General features: G+C 35.8%; 1 protein-coding gene across 6 annotated transcripts in view; it reads right to left on the bottom strand.

Moving 5' to 3' along the window:
* Positions 1–21337, bottom strand: part of LOC126825389 (X-ray repair cross-complementing protein 5) — a 284666-nt gene that overhangs the window by 246891 nt on the left and 16438 nt on the right. For all 6 annotated transcript variants that reach the window (XM_050555024.2, XM_050555025.2, XM_050555022.2 and 3 more), the window contains one exon: positions 10253–10345. In XM_050555024.2, coding sequence (XP_050410981.1) covers positions 10253–10324 — 72 coding nt within the window. In that variant the 5' untranslated portion in view covers positions 10325–10345. The remainder of the gene's footprint in view (positions 1–10252; positions 10346–21337) is intronic.

Below are 21337 nucleotides of genomic sequence, written 5' to 3'. Positions count from 1 at the left end.
GTCAATCAAATATTAAATTTAGCCTCTAGAGGGTCCACAAGATTTTTCAAAGTGATCAAGGGCAGTAATTATCGGAAATTGCTGCAATTCAATAGGGTTCTTCGTCTCATGACCTTAAACACTGTATCGACCAATTTACCGGAAGTCGTCATAAGGGAATTCCCTCCAATTATGGACCAATTTTACAGTTTCAATTTCAGTACATTATCAGATGAGCAACTAATAATCCTGTGTGAAAACACACTGTCTTATTTATTAAGTAATACTAAAACGGATATGCAGTATTCGTTAGTCAATGAAGTGAAGCCAGAAGCTATACAATGGGGGATTGCTCATGAGAAGGAGGCTATTGAGGAATATTTGAAGAAAATGTGCAATTTTCATTCTAATTTTACTATTCAGCCAACAGGTTTTCATATAAGTCTTGAGCACCCATATCTTGGAGTTTTGCCAGATGGATTGACCAATTGTGATTGTTGTGGGACTGGTGTAATTGAAGTAAAATGCCCATTTTCTCAAAGAAATTCATCTCCATGTCAAGATCCACTTGCCAAGACCCATAAATATTTTACACAAATTCAGGGGCAAATGTTCATTCTTAATTTAAACCACTGTGGCTTTATAGCATGGACACCCAAAGGATTGCACATTGAACAAATTTTTCTTGATAGTGTTTTTTGTAAGAATATTTGTACTGAACTGAAAAAATACTTTTCTAACATTGTTTTGCTTTGTAGAATCTTGTGAACCCTCAAAAGACAAAAATTTATAATCTGAGCTGTATGAAATTGTCTTATATTGTGGTCTTTTAAGTCAATTTACTGAACAACAAGTAAAATTTAGTCCACCTGTCGCAAGCGATGTAAAAATCACCCGTTGACGACAAGTAGACAGGCAAACATTTTGATCCATGTTCTTACTTTCCTCAGGATCATTCAAGATTTTTAAATATTCATTTTGTTAACCCAGATCCTTCCTGGGACGAAATTCATGGTCAATCTTTCAATTTTCTTCTGTAGGATTCCCTGACTTTGAAATGGTCACTGAGGTTATCCCTTGCACTTCGGTAAGCATCTTCAGTATCCTGTTGTAGAAAACCAAGTACATGTATACCATCCTTGGCATCCCCACCATTATATCTGCCCAAATAATACAATCTACCAGTAGTCGTGGATCATTCTACTTTCCATCAAAGTTTCATATGATTTGACCCATATGGGATATTGTAATAAATCACTTTGAAACTATTCAGATTCAAGTTTGGGCAATGAATCACTATCCCATCTCTTTGACATAAGATTGACAGCTCTGTAAGGCTATTATTTTGTTAAACTTCTGGTGGTGGGGATAAAGTTGAATGTAATTTTACTTTTACTGCGTTTCTAAAGAGCTATCCATCAAATCTTTGTTATCAGCAGCCCCACCATTCATATAAGGCAAAGTTCTATCCATGACAAACATGTTATATTCTTCTTCTCTATCTATGAATTCAAATACAGCCTATACCTTTGCTAATTTTTCAATCATTTGAAGTTTCTCTAAATCTTGCAAAGATCTTTGAATTTCAGCTTTTTTATCGGTTTGCAATCTTTTAATTTCAGCTTCCTTGTTAGTTTTAAGTTGATGAAATTTTAAATCAGGTTCTATAAGGGTTACTTTTTTAACCACTTCGGTTCTATTTGAACTAACAACAGAGTTTTTATTTGAGTGTTTCGAATATTTGGATTTGACAGAAGGACCATGTGAAACTCTTGATCTTTTATCTTCTTGATCTGATTTTTATTTCTTGTCCTCTCCATCAACTATTTCTACTTTTATAGGATATTTTAGGATTAGATGTCATTTTTGAAACTTAAACATACGTTATACAAGAGCTAAATCTGCCTATTGTAAGTCTTTATATAGGCTTCAGATGTTATAGAAATTATTAATTAGACCTTTATTTACACGACAAGCTCAAAATCAACTCTGTAGACCCACGTATGGCTTGGAAACAGTTTGGATTTATTTAAACAGTCTTTCATTTAAAATTAAATCAATAAATGGCGGACCAAGCTAACGTTTACCATAAGTCGCTGATGTCACTACTGGAAACTGTTGATGAAAGGCCTGCTAAGCGAGGCTACCATAGCCATTAAGCATGTTACTTGATAATCGAGAATATGTGGGTGGAGTTATCGTCCGTCAATCGAACAATTGTCAATTCTCATAGACGGTGCAGACACAATTAATGCCTACATGTATTTCTAGTCGAAACTTCCAACAGTGACAATTCTGCTCAGAACAAAGTAATTTGACTGAAATTTTCAACATTTTCTTTTTTTTTTTATCATCTATTTTTGAATTATTATTATTATAGCAAGAATGGTCAACTCTTTATAAAACTCTTAACTAATGTATCTTTAATATCAAAAGCTTCAGGTATGTGTGTATTCTTGGTATCTTTAAATGAAAATAACTCAAGTAGATATCTTGAAATAAAATTAGGGCTGCAACGATACGCAATATAGGATAGGAAATAAGTTTAAAAGATAGGTTGCCAGGCAAAAAAACATACGCCCACATCAGCTAAGTCGTCTGAGCAGTCAACAAGAGTTGTCACATATTTTTTCTATTGTCGGTAATGAAACATTTATAATACACTAAACAACTCATTAAGTACTTATCCGAAAATCATTAGAAATTGTTTGGCTTTTAGTTCTGCCCCATGCTAACGTTTAGTATTCGAAACACTTAATATGATGAATTTAGCTGTTCAAGTTATCAAAATTCATTGAAAATCAATATACTTGTTCGTCTCAAGAACTTACCTCTTTTTATCAATCTTAAGTTAATCGGATCATAACTTTGGTCTCTAGACACTAGGGACCCGTTATCGTCCAGACTTTACGAAAAAAGGAAAGAAACTAAGCTTATCATCAAGAATTTAATACACTTATCCAGCTAATAATAGATTGCCGTCAAGAATGTGTTAAATGCTGTCAAGATTCACCAAAAACCGCCCAGTTTGTGCTACCGTGTAGATTAAGAAACACCATTTACTTTTGACAACGATCGTCTGCTTTACGACCGTCCAGTTTCTTGGGATGTTTTTTAGAAATGAACACTACCATTTAGATTTGAAAGGGGTTTAGTTTTTAGACAAGGCGTTTATTTTCCCGGACGTTGTCAAGAAATGAACAGAGTGTTTAATTATTTAAGGCATTTAGATTTTACGCCAAATTACCACTTTACCGAGAGCCGTCTAGTAACTTACAGGTGAGTAGTAATGCAATGCCGTTTACTTTTCATGTCTTGTAATTAGAAAACTTTAGACGTTTGTTTTTGTGTGAAATATTTAATTTCTGTCTCCCAATTTTAGAAACTATGTTCAGATTTAGAATCTGAGTATAGTGTCTAAAATTCTCGAATGAAATGCATATTTGTTGAAAATATCGTCCATTCTTGGGTATTGCCGACGTCTGTTGGGAAAAGTCGATTTACAATGAATTCACATTTTATTTATTAGAAAATAACAAAACAATGGACGTATATCTTGTTACTTATAATCTTGCTTTCTGGGTTATTTACCTGCGGGGTGTGTGTGTGTGTGTGTTTGGATGGCTGAATGGTTAGCTTGCGCGCACTGCATCATACAGTCTGTCATTGAGTCGACTGGCTTGGTTTCGAATCCCCGGTTGTACGTGGCAAGGAGTAGGGTCGCCTGTCCAACCTCGTGGGTTTTCTCCGGGTCCTCCGGTTTCCTCCCACTGCTAAAGACCCCTACACGCAAGCAAATTATTGAAATAAAATTAAAAACCATATGTTAGTCCCGAAATGACCTAGTTTGTGTCGAGCGGACGTTAAACCCCATTTCTCTCTCTCTCTTTTTATTTACCCGCTTCCTCAATTAATAACAAATGTATTTGTGAATTTACAAATTAATGTGTGCAGTTCTCGTTTCGGCCACAAATGAAATGTCATTTTCGCCATTTATCTAGACCAGGGCTTCCACTTCTAAATTTTCACTGCCGGTCATTTTTGATAACGCACGAAAACTTTTCAAAGTAAATTCATATTTCATGTTTTTTATTCATGGTAGGGTATTGTGAATTCACGTGTCTATACCACTTTGTCACCATGGGGTGAACAAAAAAAATATATTTGACTTAAAAAAGAAATATTAGTAAGGCTCATGATAATTATTTAATAATTAAATATAATCCGTTTTGGCTACTTAAATAACGAAATAGTTGAATTGGCCGGAGAAAAACCATTTCAGTAGCTCACACGTAATTAACACATGCTCTATAGAAAACACACTGACCTGGATAATTTTGAGTTGTAATACATTAACTTTGAAATGAAGATAAATATATAATTATCCATGGCATTTTTTTGATTTTAGACTAACGGATAACTAACTTCACGGCTAGTGACAGAGAGAGAGAAAGAGAAATGGGGTTTAACGTCCACTCGACACAAACTAGGTCATTTCGGGACTAACATATGGTTTTAATTTTATTTACATAATTCGCTTGCGCGTAGGGGTCTTTAGCAGTGGGAGGAAACCGGAGGACCCGGAGAAAACCCACGAGGTTGGACTGGCGACCCTACTCCTTGCCACGTACAACCGGGGATTCGAACCACGCCAGTCGACTCAATGACAGGCTGTATGATACAACGCGCGCACGCTAACCATTCAGCCATTCAACCCCCCCGGCTAGTGACACTAGCGCCCCCTAGAATATGGTCGTGTATAAGAGTAACTGTATATACACGACATTTCTTCTACACGTGGAATTATCAATATTGCTGCACAATAGAACTTTCTTAATTGTTCGGTAAGCAAGTTAACTAATCTCTAGATTTTATTTCAACAATTTCCACAAGGCCGTAATACCGCAATAAACATTTTTAAATGCATTTTTCTCCCAACACGTACGTTGTTGAGGACTTATGTAATTTCTATGCTTTTTTTTATTTTATATGACAGTTGGTTGGATTCAAAGAGCAATACTTCATATCAATTGCCCTTTTTCGAAGATCATAATAACCTCGTTTACATTGTGCCTGACCGTAATAGCGGTAAACGGCTTTGTTGTTGAAAATTCTTATGACACGTGGACAATACGTGAATGATTAACAATGGGCCGCTTCACGCCGTTGATTAGATTCCCACTTATCAATTAACATTTACTGTTCTACTACCAGACACTTATCATTAATTATCAACACAACACTCAGTATAATCTGTTGACGACTATATATACAACTCTATAACACCAATCACGAGATTGGCTTCTAGACGACGTGCATTCTTGTATAGTTACACAGTGAAGGTCAATCGTAGCCATGTTTGAATCTTTTTTTTTTTTAAAAAAAGACCCTCTTTCCGGCGTGCAAAATGACCATTAGGTCAGATCTAGGAACGGTCATTTTCCATAGCCGTAGGTCTCGACCGGCATATACGGCCGACGTGGAACCCATGATCTAGACATCTTTGGGGGACTATTTGAGCCAACATTTATTTTTGTATCCCCACCCCTTGGGAATGTTGAGGAAATATCGAAGGAGGGGAATTGCTAACAATTGTAGGTACAGTTTCCCCCCATTGAAACGGGCAATAACAGCAAATCGTATCTAGTTTATAATTAGTCTTGTCACAATAAAATCAAGTATTTCTAATCAAAAAACAAAAGCAAAACAAGCAGGGTCCTTATAATATCTAATATCCAAATACATGAAAAGTTCCTCTTACTGAAATCCTGGTATAAATCTTCTCAGCAACATGTCTCTTTGATGTCAATGAATCAGTCGATCACATGAATAATTGGACACAGAGTAGAAATTAACGCTATTTCTGCTAGATTAAACGGTACCAATGTTACAGTGTGATCATCAACAATGTTGGAAAACAGGTTTTCTTTGATCTCGGGTTTTCTTTGATCTCGGCTTGGGGAATTCTCATGCTGTGTCACTGATTGCTGACAACTAATTTGTCCTTAAAAATGCCTATTTTATCAATTTTTTTTATAAAACTATGATGTATAAATTATTCTTACTCTTGAGTCTTGATAGTCCAAATGAATTCCAATTGAATTTCTAACAATTTTTGTTTCCACATGACACAGTTTTAGACTAACAGTTCCAAATCCAATTAATGTTTGTTTCAGTGATGGGATTTTGCCCGTATATTCCGGACATGTCCGACGCTATTTTCCAAACGTCCTAAATTGTCGGACGAGGAATATGCCCAATCGGACATCAAGAACTATATATCAATCCAATAAACTTAATCTATATGATTAACCCGTGATTTCCTCATTGTCTCACATTTTAACCTCCTTGATGTCGACCGTAGACATTAGTCATATGTCACATATCCAGGGCTTGCCACGAGACGCGAGCAACTGCTCGCGTAAATCTACATTTACGCGAGCGGTTCGTTGCTCGCGCAAAATTTTAAGAAAACCCTGTAAAAATAATCAAAATATTGACAAGTTTATTGCCGAAACTAACCCAACAATGTCAATAACTTCATAAATTCGTCTGTCAAACTGAGATTCACCCAGCTGCACGCGGCATTTCCTCCTGAAATTTGATTGGCTAATAAAGTTCCTCGCAACTTGTGTTACTAAAAATACACTTTAGACCTGAATGTCATGACTGGTTTTCCTACGAACACCAGTAACAAACACGTGATAATCGAGTCTAAAGTAAAGAATGTTTACATCCGGCATTTGGCATTCACGCTAAATGAACACGTTTCAAACTAATATTTATCGGTATTTCCTATTTTATCAGAACTTCGGTTTTTATTCCATTGTGCAGTCGTATAATTTTCAATCTAAGCGTAATAATGGCCAAAGGCAACCTGATTGCCCTATCCACATTTACTTCGTGGGGTGAAGAAATCCATACAGAAATTGGTTTTAATAAAGAAGAGTACGTATGACTGTCAAAAACAGAAAGCGATGGTCACACATGTTTACTGCAAACTTTGTGCTAGGAATAGCAATTTTCTTATGATTTTAAATTGAAACAATGTTTCAAAATGTGTGCTCACGCAAACAACATTTTGCGTGAGCAATTTTTATTGCTCGCCTTGCTCGCCCAAACCTAAATTTGCGTGAGCAGTCATCTGCTCGCCATCAATTTATTCGTGGCCAGCCCTGCATATCCGAATAGTATATAACACCCAAAATCAATATACATTGTGTCCGATAACTTGTCTGTGATATTTCTTCAGTTGAAGCCAAAGTTAAATAAAGCTATTTCACACACACGCAAAATGAAAGTAGAAATCTCGCGAGACACATGGAATTAAGAGGTGTAAACATGCCGAATGTAATACGTCTGATGTCGGCAGAGAAGATTCTATTTACATGACATATTGTCGGATTTATGATATTTTGAATGGGGTTTATGTTTTTAAATAAATAAATCAACACGCTAAGAAATGTTGACGAATATTTCGATTGGAATAACGTAAGTAGTTACAGTAATTGTTTTTAGACAATAGCGCGTGCTTAGAGTCGAATGGGATTATTTAGCAGTTGGTGTCACTCGCTCGTTCTGTTAGAGCGACGTTTACTACTGGTTTACGGCCAAATAAATTTCGGGATGTCATTTTTTTTACCTTCCGTATATAAATCGAAACCGAGTACAACACGCTAAGAAATGTTGACGAATATTTCGATTGGAATAACGTAAGTAGTTACAGTAATTGTTTTTAGACAATAGCGCGTGCTTAGAGTCGAATGGGATTATTTAGCAGTTGGTGTCACTCGCTCGTTCTGTTAGAGCGACGTTTACTACTGGTTTACGGCCAAATAAATTTCGGGATGTCATTTTTTTTACCTTCCGTATATAAATCGAAACCGAGTATAAGACGGATGCCGGACTTTGCTGAAAAATGTATTGACTTAAGACCCGAAAAATACGGTAATTTTGGGGGAATTTGAAACCAGTACGGATGGGCAGTAGTCGGCACGCTTTCATTCTATGGTATTACGATGTCATGTAATTTTTTAGGAATATTATCGACATAAATTTGAATACCGTACGGGAATTAAATATGAAAAATTACGAGGTGCATCTAATTTTTTTATTACGTATGAATTTGAATATTTTGTTGACACGTGATTCTTAATTGTGGTTTGAAAACGCCTGCTTAAATAACGATAAGAGTTATGTCCCTTTATTTTCTGTTCCATTTATTCCATGGCAACTTCTTAAACACAAAAGTTTTCTTTACTTGAATTGGGCATTATCGGTGCTCGGCAGCATATCACAATTTTCTTGACAAACCCAATAAAGTTTTTTACTGTAACAACGGCTGGAGACCTTGCTTAACCATGCGTCCCCTTTTTGGCTGTATTTGATATTCAGACATACTGGACTTCACACAAGTCATAATTAATTAAGTGTCGTAACATTATATCAATTTTAATTCTATTAATTCTCTAAAAGCACATAAAAAAACTTTGTAATTGTAATGGTATACAACTTGATAATTGAATACCGTACGGGAATTAAATATGAAAAATTACGAGGTGCATCTAATTTTTTTATTACGTATGAATTTGAATATTTTGTTGACACGTGATTCTTAATTGTGGTTTGAAAACGCCTGCTTAAATAACGATAAGAGTTATGTCCCTTTATTTTCTGTTCCATTTATTCCACGGCAACTTCTTAAACACAAAAGTTTTCTTTACTTGAATTGGGCATTATCGGTGCTCGGCAGCATATCACAATTTTCTTGACAAACCCAATAAAGTTTTTTACTGTAACGGCTGGAGACCATGCTTAACCGTACGTCCCCTTTTTGGCTGTATTTGATATTCAGACATACTGGACTTCACATATAATTAATTAAGTGTCGTAACATTACATCAAATTTTAATTCTATTAATTCTCTAAGAAGCACATAAAAAACTTTGTAATTGTAATGGCATACAACTTGATAATTGAAAATGCAGCCATGCTCATCACATGTCTGCCGGTTATTACGGAATGTGAACAGAATTTAAAATCATGAAAAATTAAATATAGGAGAACACTTCTATCTCCGTAACAGTAACTAACATATACGAATGTATTCAACAAACAATTTTTTAGCAAAATGTTCATGTAGAATAGGCTCTCTGATCAAAATACAATTATATTTTTCTAAAATAAAACAAGTGCCTGGGATTTTTGTGTGGATTTGATAGCGGTTACAATAAACCAATGTTCTCGTCCATCGTAAACTTGTGTTGTTTTCATTTCATATTTACGGTAAAATCCTGTTGCAAGTTCCATTTATATCATATTTCTATTTGTAAGATTGATCATCAAAATAGCTTTATACATGTAGTTTGCAATTTAAAAATATATCTTGTACCGTGATTCTAGAGCAATTTTTAACTACGGCACTTTTAATTCAGTAAATACAAAACATTTCGAACGTAGTATAAATAGTAGTATAAATATCGAAACTGTAATATAGTTGTTCTGTAAAGTTTTATGCATACGTGCCCTTTACATGTACTAGACATGCAGCTTTACATGACTGCATGGAATTATAACGGCATGTATATTGTGCAGAATATGTGAACATGTGTGTTCTTTTTTATACAATGTTGACAAAAATATTCAATATTCCTAATATCCCGTCAGGTTGTTAACATCATGGCAGTATATTGTTTTGACATCGATTGTTTATGACAAATAAATACCGTTAATTTCTTATGTAGCTGTTGCTACGCCAAGTTATTTATCGTGGCAATTATCGACAAAAAACGACACAGTAACCACGTTTTATCGTGTCCTGTCCAACCATCGTGATGGGCGTACTGTAAATATTGTGAAACAATTAATTTTGTCTTGGTGTGTTTTTCAGGCAATGTAGTATTTTTCTAGGAAGATCGAGTGTCTCTACATTCCATAGGCTATACCAAATATGCCATACTTTTATCGACAGCAACTAACCTAAAAATACTTTAGTGGGAATGCATCTTTAAACACTGTTCATAATCTTTTTATTTACTATACATGTACTTCTGTGCAGTATGAAGGACAAGATTCTTTTCAAAAATAGATTTTCTCTACCTACCCTCATAGGATAAGGATTCTGAATTTGAACTATTGAGGTATAAACAAGACCTCACATCTGGGGTCTTTCCAAATTGGATGAGTGACAAATCCGGGCTAACAATGTTTAATGCTCTGTTCACTGATTGGGAGTATATTTCTTTTTCAATTAATTTAATATTTTCTGATTTACCTGTGGATCATATTCTTCATCTTCTTCATTATCATCATCATCTCCAAATTTTGCAAAACCAAAATCAGCCATTTTGTTAAATCAATTATATTTCTGAAAAGAGAAAATAAAAAAAAAAAACTCTTACAAAGCTAACATCGTTTGTTTTGTTTTACTCCAATAACCCCTGGGTCCATACATGGGGTATTCACAAATTCAAGAGATGGACAAAGAACAAGCTAAAAAAAGAGATAGGTTGCCAGGCAACAAAACATACATCCACAGCCGCTAAATCGCCCGGGCAGTCAACAAGAGTTGTCGCATATTTTTACTTTTTTCGGTAATGAAACTTTTATAATACACTAAAATCTGATTAAGAGTAACAACTCATTAAGTAATTATCAGAAAATCATTAGAATTTATTTGGTTTTTATAAGTTCTGCCCCATGCTAACGTTTAGTATATGAAACATTTAATATCATGGATTTAGCTATTCAAGTTATGAAAATTCATTGAAAATCAATATACTTGTTCGTCTTAAGACCTTAAACTCTGTGTATCAATCCAAAGTCAATCGGATGATAACTTTAACCTCTAGAGCATCACAAGATTTTTCAGAGTGATCAAGGGCCATAACTTTGGCAGTAATTATCGGAAATCGTTGAAAATCAAGAGGCTTCTTCATCTCACGACCTCAAACACTACATATAAATTCAAAGTCAATCGGATATTAACTTTAGCATCTAGAGCGTCCACAAGATATTTAAAAGTGATCAAGGGCCATAACTCTGGAAGTAATTATCCAAAATCGCTGAAAAGCAATAGGCTTCTTCATCTCATGACCTTAAACACTGTGTATAAATTTAAAATCAATCGGATATTATCTTTAGCCTCTAGAGCATCCACAAGATATTTTAAGTGATCAAGGGACATAACTCTTGATCAATGTGGGCGTATAAAAATGCAACATTTTGTACAATCTGGTGCCATAATCCAGGAAGTTACAGTCTGATATGCACAAATATCGAAAGGGTCCGAGATCTTTTGGATATACGGATATATTTTAAGTTTCATCAAGATCAGACAAAAATTGTGACCTCGAGAGGGTCCACAACCTTGGTATTACATATTTTTACACTATTTGCGCACATGTAGCAGCCATTTTTGGTCTGGTTTTCATGAGATTCAAACTCAACCATCATAAGTGTGTAACAGTAATATATTTAAACTTTTTATTTAAAATCGGTTAAAAATTATTACCTCTCGAGGAACCACAAGCTAAAAACGTGATTTTTTGTACATTCAGGGGCTATAATACAGGAAGCCACAGTCTGATATGTGCAAATATTGAAAGGAACTGAGATCTTTGGGTTATAAACATTACATTTCAAGTTTCATCAAAATCGGATAAAAATTGTGACCTCTAGAGTGTCCACAAGTTAAAAGCGTGATTTTTCGTACAATCAGGGGCCATAATCCATGAAGTTACGGTCTGATACATGCCAATTTTGAACGGAACTGAGATCTTTGGGAGATACACCTATATTAAAAGTTTTGTTAAAATTGGATAAACAGCGGCTGCCAGGCAGGATACGCCCACATTTTGCAGTTTCATCAAAATCGAAAAATAGGTTGCCAGGCAACGAAACATACGCCCACAGCAGCTAAATCGTCCGGGGTGTCAACAAGTGTTGTACCATATTTTTACTTTTTTTTCCGGTAATGAAACATTTATAATACACTAAAATCTGATTAAGAGTTTTGTTAAAATTGGATAAACAGCGGCTGCCAGGCAGGATACGCCCACATTTTGCAGTTTCATCAAAATCGAAAGATAGATTGCCAGGCATATTTTTACTTTTTTTCCGGTAATGAAACATTTATAATACACTAAAATCTGATTAAGAGTAACAACTTATGAAGTATTTATCAGAAAACCATTAGAATTTATTTGGTTCTATAAAGTTCTGCCCAATGCTAATGTTTAGTATACAAAACTTTTAATATCATGGATTTAGCTGTTCAAGTCATAAAAATTCATTGAAAATCAATATACTTGTTCGTCTCAAGATCTTAAACTCTGTGTATGAATCTGAAGTCAATCGGATGATAACTTGAGCCTCTAGAGTGTCACAAGATTTTTCAAAGTGATCAAGGGCCATAACTTTGGCAGTAATTATCGGAAATCGTTGAAAATCGATAGGATTCTTCGTCTCATGACCTCAAAGACTGTGTCTAAATTTAAAGTCAATCGGATATTAACTTTAGCCTCTAGAGCATCCACAAGATTTTTTGAAGTGATCAAGGGCCATAACTTTGACAGTAATTTTCAGAAATCGCTGAAAATCAATAGGCTTCTTTGTCTCATGGCCTTAAACACTGTGTATAAATTTAAAGTCAATCGGATATTAACTTTTGCTTGTAGACGCCGGACCGATTGCCTGATCGATGGCCGGACAGACCGTCTGGGGCGACGACGATATACGACCACATTTCAATGTGGGCATATAATAATAAAAATTGTGAACTCTAGAGGGTGCACAACCTTCGTATAACATACTTTTACACAATTTGCGTACAAAGAGCGGCCATTTTGTTGGGCAGTTTCATTTTAATTTTTCCGAAATTCGAATTCAACCTTCATAATTGTGGCATGGTGATATATTTAAACGGTTTTTAAAATCTGAAAAAATAAATTGTGACCTCTAGGGAATCTGCAAGCTAAAAATGTGATTTTTCGAACAATCAGGGGTCATAATCCAGGAAGTTATGTTCGGATTATCAAAAGGGACCAAGATCTTAGCGTCTAACGGTGATATATTGACACAGTTTTTTTTTTAAATCGGATAAAAATTGTGACCTCTAAATTTAATACAATCAAGGTCCATAATTCAGGACGTTATGATTCGATATGCGCAAATATCAAAAGGAACCAAGATCTGTGGGTTATAAACATGTAATTCAAGCTTCATCACAAGCCAACAGTGAGGCTGATGTCCCCAGCCAAAATCCCAAAATAAATAGATGACACATATTAATTATTTGCACATTTATTTTTATCAAAAGTATCGAGCAATCAAACTATATACTAAGTTTCATCACTCTCTATCAGATCTTGTCCTAAAGCATCGACCAATGAAATTGATTAGCTCTGGTTAGCTTCAGCTCGAAATGTTAATCATTAAACTCAGTCAAGACATTCACCTAATCAGTTTAAAATTGTGACCTCTAGAGGGCCCACAACCGTGATATACCAGATGTTTACACTTTTGCGTATGTTTACACTATTTCTGACAAAGGCGGCCATCAGAACTCAACCAACATTAAGGTGCAACAGTGATATATTCAAACGTTTTAGTAAATCAGATAATAATTGTGACCTGAATTATGGCCCTTGATTGTATGAAAAATCGCTGTTTAAGCTTGTGGTCCCTTTAGAAGTAACAATTTTTATCCAATTTAAAAAAAACTTTGAATAAATCACTGCTACACTCTAATAACGATGGATGAGTTCAAATGTCGTAAAATTCGAACCAAAACTGTCGGACAAAATGGCCGCCCCTCATACCCTAATAATAGTGTAAAAATATGGTATATCAAGGTTGTGGACTCTCTAGAAGTCACAATTTTCACCCGATTTTGTTGAAACTTGAAATGCAGGTTTATAAAACAAAGATCTTGGTTCCTTTCAATATTCGCGCATATCGGATCGTAACTTCCTGATTTATGGCACCAGATTGTACGAAAAATCACGTTTTTAGCTTGTGGTCCCTCTAGAGGTCACAATTATTATCCTATTTAATTAGCCTATTTAATTTCAATAATTTCTGTTCATTACGTCTAGAGTTATGGCCCTTGTTTCACTTCATTGAACCTTGTGAACGCTCTAGTGAAACAAGGAAGCCTATTGAATTTCAGAAATTTACAATAATTACTCCTAGAGTTATGGCCCTTGTTTCACTTTGTTCAACCTTGTTAATGCCTATTTGATGAAAGTTATCATCCGATATGTATGAAATTTATATGCATCATTTAAATTTGTGAAACAGAGGTCTATTGAATTTCAGCAATTTCAATAATTTCTAGAGTTATGGCGATTGTGAACCTGATCTGTATAAAATTTATATGCATTATCTAAATAAGTAAAACGAAAAAGCCTGTCAAAGCCAGACGATTTAGCTGCTGTGGGCGTATGTTTCGTTGCCTGGCAACCTATCTTCTATAGGTGTGAATACTGTGCCCGTATTTGTTGTTACAGGAGGTATGTCATGGTTCGATGAAACTATAGTTTTTATGTAAGGGTTATCGACTGAGACAGAGGGGGTCAATTATGGTCATGAGATGAAGAATTCTGTTGATTTTCAATGATTTCCGATAATGACTTCCAGATTTATGGCCCTTGATATTTAATGTTACTCAAAGTCAGTATAGGGCAGAATTAGAAGCCAAACAAGTATGACAATTACTTAATGGGTTTTTATTATATTTTAGTGTGTTGTAAATGTTTTCCTTACCGACAAGGGGGTTTCGATCGCCGAATGGTTATCGCGTGCGCGTTGTATCATAAGGTCTGACGTTAAGTCAACTGGCGTGGTTTCGATTCCCCGGCTGAACGTGGCAAGGTGTAGGGTAGCCTATCCAACCTCGTGGGTTTTCTCCGGGTCCTCCGGTTTCCTGCCACTGCTAAGGACCTCTACCCGAGTCCCGAAATGACCTAGTTTGTGTCGAGTGGATGTTAAACCCCATTTCTCTCTCCCTACCGGACGACTTAGCTGCTGTGGGCGTATGTTTCGTTGCCGGGGGCAATCTATCTTTAAAATCCTCAACAGGCCAGTGAATAATGTAATATCAATTTGGTGTGAATGGGGTATGCTGCATTGACTGGAATACGTTTTACATTCAGGAATTATCAGCCACAGAATTCAACCATGATGTAGGAAAGTTATTTTACAAGATTACAATTATCTAAAACATGACCAAACAGAAATTTCTCCCAGTTCGCTAGGTTTTGTGTATTTGTTCCTTATACTATTGGATGCATTTTCTAGCTAATGATACTATTTCACAATCTAAATTGAAAAAAATATTTATTTATTGTTTTAACTACATGTATTTATCTTTTTTGATTAACACAGTGTTTCTTGTTATTTCTAATACAGAGCACGCACGAAAATGTGTGGTCTGTTTTCACAATCACCGGGTTAGTATCTTGGGGTGTTCATTTAGAAATAAACAAGGTGAATTCTGGTAGTTTATTTATTTCGTGTGTTGTCCCCCAGGGATCTGTTTTGGGACCCATTCTTTTCACCATGTACACACGATCATTAGGCAAGGTTATTCGCGAGAAGCATGTTGATTACCACGCCTATGCAGATGACACTCAACTTATTGATAGTTTCCATACCGATCTTCAATATCAAAAGTCTGTATGTCTGAACATGGAATCTTGTATTGATGCAGTCAAAACTTGGATGTCCTCAAACATGCTTAAGTTAAACGATTCAAAAACTGAAGCCTTGTTAGTAGCTCCAACGCAAAGACTAAAAAAGAGCCACGCAGATGTCTTCCTGGATTCTGGACTAACTATGGAGAAACACATTAGTTATTTATGCTCAATCTGCAATTTTCACTTGAGAAACATAGGTGCAATTCGTCATTTTCTGACAAATGAATCCGCAGGAATTTTAATCAGATCTTTGGTAATGTCACGATTAGATTACTGCAACAGCTTACTAACTGGTGTGTCATTGGAGCAGTTATCCAAATTACAAAAATTACAGAACAGAGCAGCCAGAATTGTGACCAGAACTAAACCGCGAGAACACATTACTCCAGTATTGAAATCGTTGCATTGGCTACAACTTCGTGAAAGGATTGATTATAAAATTCTGTCGCTCACCTACCAATCAGTCCACAAAACCTCTCCAGATTACATTCAAGATCTCACAGTACAATATGTGCCGAACAGAATGCTAAGATCTTCAAAGCAATCACGTTTATATAAACCTGACATCAATTTAAAAACATTTGGTGCGCGATCGTTTGGTTATACATCAGCTGCTTTGTGGAATGAACTACCCGAAGATATCATAAGTTCCTCATCACTAGATATATTCAAATCAAGAATAAAAACTTACTTATTTAGACGCTATATATAACTCGTAGTGAGATAACTTTTTAATGCGCTTCGAGCATACTGAGGTGTGGTGTTACAGCGCTATATAAATATTATTATTATTATTATTATTATTATTATTAACACCTACCTTTCCTCAAATGATCACCTGGGCATGTGCTAAAACAACAAATTACAGGTTGATCAGTAACTTGAACACCCGAGTCAGAACAAAGGGTCCAGTGTGTAAAAAGGAGTTGACTACCTGCCAACAGGCCTTTGATCCATGATCATGACATTGTTAATTCTTTTATCCAAGCTTTCATGATATTGACTTTTACATTCCGAATTAAATATTGATTTCTTGTCTTATGAAATAGTGCCTTGTTGCCTGCCAAATCTGACTTCATAGCTTTTTTGTGGATTTTATTTTTCAATTTACCCAATTTCCTTATGCTGTTATTCATCCACAGCATATCCTTTAGGCTCAGTGCAGGGGGGTTGGGGGGGGATTTGTCCAGTGGCAATCAGTTTGCCGTTAGGGCATTTTTGAGATTTTCGGGGGTCAAAGGTTATATGCTGTTATTCATCCAAGGCATATCTCATGGTCTAATAGTTACTAATTTATTTGGAATATATTTCTTTGCTACATTTATTAATTCACTTGTAAATTTACTACATGACTCATCGACCGTGTTGTTAGTGAGGAGTGTGTCCCAGTCAGTATTGTGGATTTCTTGTTGAAGTGCATCAGTATTCATTTTCCCATAATCCCAGATTAGTCGTTTATAAGATCGTTTTTGTGTACTCTGAAATGAAAGTTGACAGTACACAGGGTAGTGGTCGCTACAGAAGTTATAGAGGCATTCAGCTCTGGAGACATAAATCGGGCAATTTGTCAAAATTAAATCTAATAACGTGTTTTTCCCACTATCACTGTATAGTAGGCGACATTATCATTTGTTTGAGATCAAAAATTTTAATGGCCTCATGGATAAAAGAATTAGAAATGCTGAAAAAATCAATATTAAAGTCACCCAAAATAAAACATTGCAAGATATCGTCAGTGAGTGCCAAGTTAAATGAACTGAAAATAGAGTAGTTGATTTCTGATACAGTTCGGGGGTCTTTAAAATGTACCTGCTAAGAATTTATTAGTAACTATGTATTTCTAACCAGATGCCCTCTTTTCCGAGTGTCTCTTGTAAACTGGAGTGTCATTTACATGTACATATACGGCTACCCCTCCACCTACGTGTGTAGTGCAATATTTTCTAACAGGTGCATGGTAAGATGAAATGGAGACTTTATTATCAGGAATACTACAATCTAACCACGATTTGGATATGGAGATAATGTCATAGCTAACAAATTCGGAAGCAATTAAGTCAATTTTATTACAGATGCTCCTTGTATTCAGATGAACTATAGTGAGATTTTTAGGACCAGGGTTTTGTTCAATGTCACCACATCGTGAAAAAAAGTAAAGGGATAACAAAAGTAACAAGCCAACAGTGAGGCTGATGTCCCCCGCCGAAATAGGAAAATAATTAGAGGACACATATAAATTTATCACAAATAAGCGGAACGGACAGACAGACAAACAGACAGACGGACGAACCCATTTTAATAGTTCCCTGCTTTCTTCGAAAGGCGGGGGACAATCAAAGTAGGAGAGTTATTGTTTTCCAAAGTCTCGACCAATCAAATTGCGTATCGCTCTGCTTACCCTGAGCAGAAAATGCTCATTATCAAACTTAGTCAAGGTATTACTGTAATGAAACTATACACCAAGTTTCATCAATCTCACTTAATTAGAACTAAAGTTATCGTGTCCCAAAGCATCAACCAATCAAATTGCTTATCTCTGCTTACCCTAAGCGGAAAATGCTCATCTTCGAACTCCATCAAGGCATTGACCTAATCAACACATACACCAAGTTTGAACATTCTAGCTCAATTAGGAAGAGAGTTATCGTGCCCCAAAGTATCAACCAATCAAATTGCTTATCTCTGCTTACCCTAAGCGGAAAATGCTCATCTTCGAACTCCATCAAGGCATTGACCTAATAAACACATACACCAAGTTTGAACATTCTAGCTCAATTAAAAGTTATCGTGTCCCAAAGCATCAACCAATCAAATTGCTTATCTCTGCTTACCCTAAGCGGAAAATGCTCATCTTCGAACTCCATCAAGGCATTGACCTAATCAACACATACACCAAGTTTGAACATTCTAGCCCAATTAGGAAGAGAGTTATCGTGTCCCAAAGCATCAACCAATCAAATTGCTTATCTCTGCTTACCCTAAGCGGAAAATGCTCATCTTCGAACTCCATCAAGGCATTGACCTAATAAACACATACACCAAGTTTGAACATTCTAGCTCAATTAGGAAGAGAGTTATTGTGTCCCAAAAAGTGTGACGGACAGACAGACGGACAGACGGACGGACGGACGGACGGACGGACAGACGGACAGACAGACGGACAGACGGACGAACCCATTTTAATAGTCCCCTGCTTTCTTCGAAAGGCGGGGGACAAAAATAAACATTGATTAAACATTGGTGATAATACAGTAATAGTGATAAATATTGGTTGTCAGTGCTACTGTATAGATCAGAATAATAATGAATGAAAGACAATACAGAAAAGTAATAATTTATTGTTTTAGGGTTAATGTGTCATAGTCTATAGAAAAACATATATACATTTTTTTCAAAAACCAACAAACTTACCACATAATATATACTCAGCCAAATTAAAAACTTGACACTCGGGATTTTTGGGACTAGATTTTTAATATTTGGTTTAAGGCAACTATTTTAGTGTTAAGTTGTGCACAGACGACCTTGAAATCAACAGAAAGCAACAATACGTCTCGCCGAAAGTCCTTGACATTGATAACGTTCGTGATGTCACAGTACCCCCCAAAATGAAATTCACAGACTTGGAGAACAATCGGTATAGAGTGTTTAGTAACGGTTGTGGCCTCCTCTAGCGTCTCGTACTGCTCAGCAAGAGCATGTTGAAGGTCCTGCAACGTCAGTGGTGGATTCACTTGCTGACGAACACGTCGACCCAGTTCGTCCCAGATGTGTTCAATAGGATTAGTCGGGGCTAAGCGACGGCCAATCCAGGACTTTGACTTCTGGGTAGCAATTACTGTATGGGGTCGACCATTGTCTTGTTGAAACGTTAGTCCATGCCCATGTCTCTGCATAAACGGAAGAAGAACAGGTTGCAAAATCTGATCCCTGTACTGGACAGCATTTAAGTTCCTTTGGACAACAAGAAGAGGAGAACGTCCATGTGCACAAAAAGAACCCCAAACCATTTTCTAACAAAGATGAAAATAACAATTTTAATTTGTTTTTCCAGTGTGCGTGTTCAGTTTAAGCAAACTTGCATTGATTGACCTCACGAGTTTGTGTTTGCACGTGTTTTTCAGGTTTTTCATTTTTATATGCTCAAAAGTCACGTGATCCACGTGACTTTACAATTTTATGAAATTAAAGGCTTCTTACTACTTACTATCGTTAGAAACACTTTAAAATTTATTTGACTAACCAGAAAAAAAAATTTGTTGAAATTCATCAGTGTCAAGTTTTTAATTTGGCTGAGTATACAATGTGGCTGAACAGCGCTTAGAAATGACCATTGGACATAATGCAGCGCTATATAAGACAATTATTATTATTATAATGAAACATGCATGTATATACAAGCTACTTTACAAAGGCGGCTAATTGGTATGCACGCTTTAATAAGATGATGCAAGCTGTGTTGTCGCCTTGTAGACGTGACCTTGTACTGTTACTCGCGTGACTGGTGTAGCATGCAAATTATCATTTGACAGAGCTTGAAATGAATGTTTATAACCGAAAAATCTTGGTTCCTTTCGATATTTTTGCGCATATTGGAGCGTAACTTCCTGAATTATGGCCCCTGGTTGTACGAAAAATCAAGTTTTTAGTTTGTGGTTCCTCCAGAGGTCACAATTATTATCTGATTTGAAAAAAAAAACGTTCAAAATATCACTGTTACCTTGTAATGTTGGTTGAGTTCGAATTTCGTGAAAATCTCTATCCATCTCTTGCAAAATTTGGGCGTATCTTGACTGGCAACTGCTGGTTAATTTAAAATCATAACATTTTTGTTTCAAAAATGTCCTTCAAAATGCGATTTCGAAGCAAGTGATTTTGTGCAATACACGCGTTATGTCCCTTGGTTACAACTTCCAAACTTGCTTAGAAATCGCATTTTGAGGGGGAATTTTGACACAAAAACGTTCTGATTTTAAAGGAGCTAAGTCGCTATACTTTGGCATTATAATAATGATACATCAGAAGGTCTGTCATCGAGTAAAGTGGTGGTGTTTTGATTCATGGCATGACAAGGAGTAGGGTCACCTGTTCACCCTCGTGGGTTTTCTCTGAGTCCTCAGATTTCCTCCCACTGCTAAAGACCCCTACGTGCAAGGGAATTATTGAAAGAAAATTGAACCATATTAGTCCCGAAATGACCTAATTTGTGTTGAGTTGACATTAAACCCCTTTTCACTCTACATTAAATCGTTTCTGTTTTTACTGTAATTTCTAACCAGTTATTTTTGGCGAAATATGCGAGTCTGAATTGAATGGCAGTCTTTGACGTCTGGTTATATCAGAAGCCCAACTTTTTACGATAAGATAACAACATCAATGTTGATTTAAATTGACCAATAGGTCGAGTTTGCAATGTCGAAGACTGTGGATGATATTGAGTTAAAGACTTGGCTCCTTTAAATTAAAAGTGATAATTTAGTATAAAGAACAGTATATAATCAAATATCGATATAAATTATTGTGATGCGAGTTAAAATAATGGTGGATTAGGTTACAATTTCCAAATTTGCTTTGAAATCGCATTTTGAGGGGCATTTTGACACAAAAACGTTACGATTGTAAATTTAAAACGACAATTCGGCATAAGGAACGGTATATTA

Source organism: Patella vulgata, chromosome 6, assembly GCF_932274485.2.
Source record: "Patella vulgata chromosome 6, xgPatVulg1.2, whole genome shotgun sequence".
Classification (NCBI taxonomy): Eukaryota; Metazoa; Mollusca; class Gastropoda; family Patellidae; genus Patella; species Patella vulgata.
The sequence above is the reverse complement of the archived record's forward strand: the minus strand, read 5'-3'. Positions and strand labels throughout refer to the sequence as shown.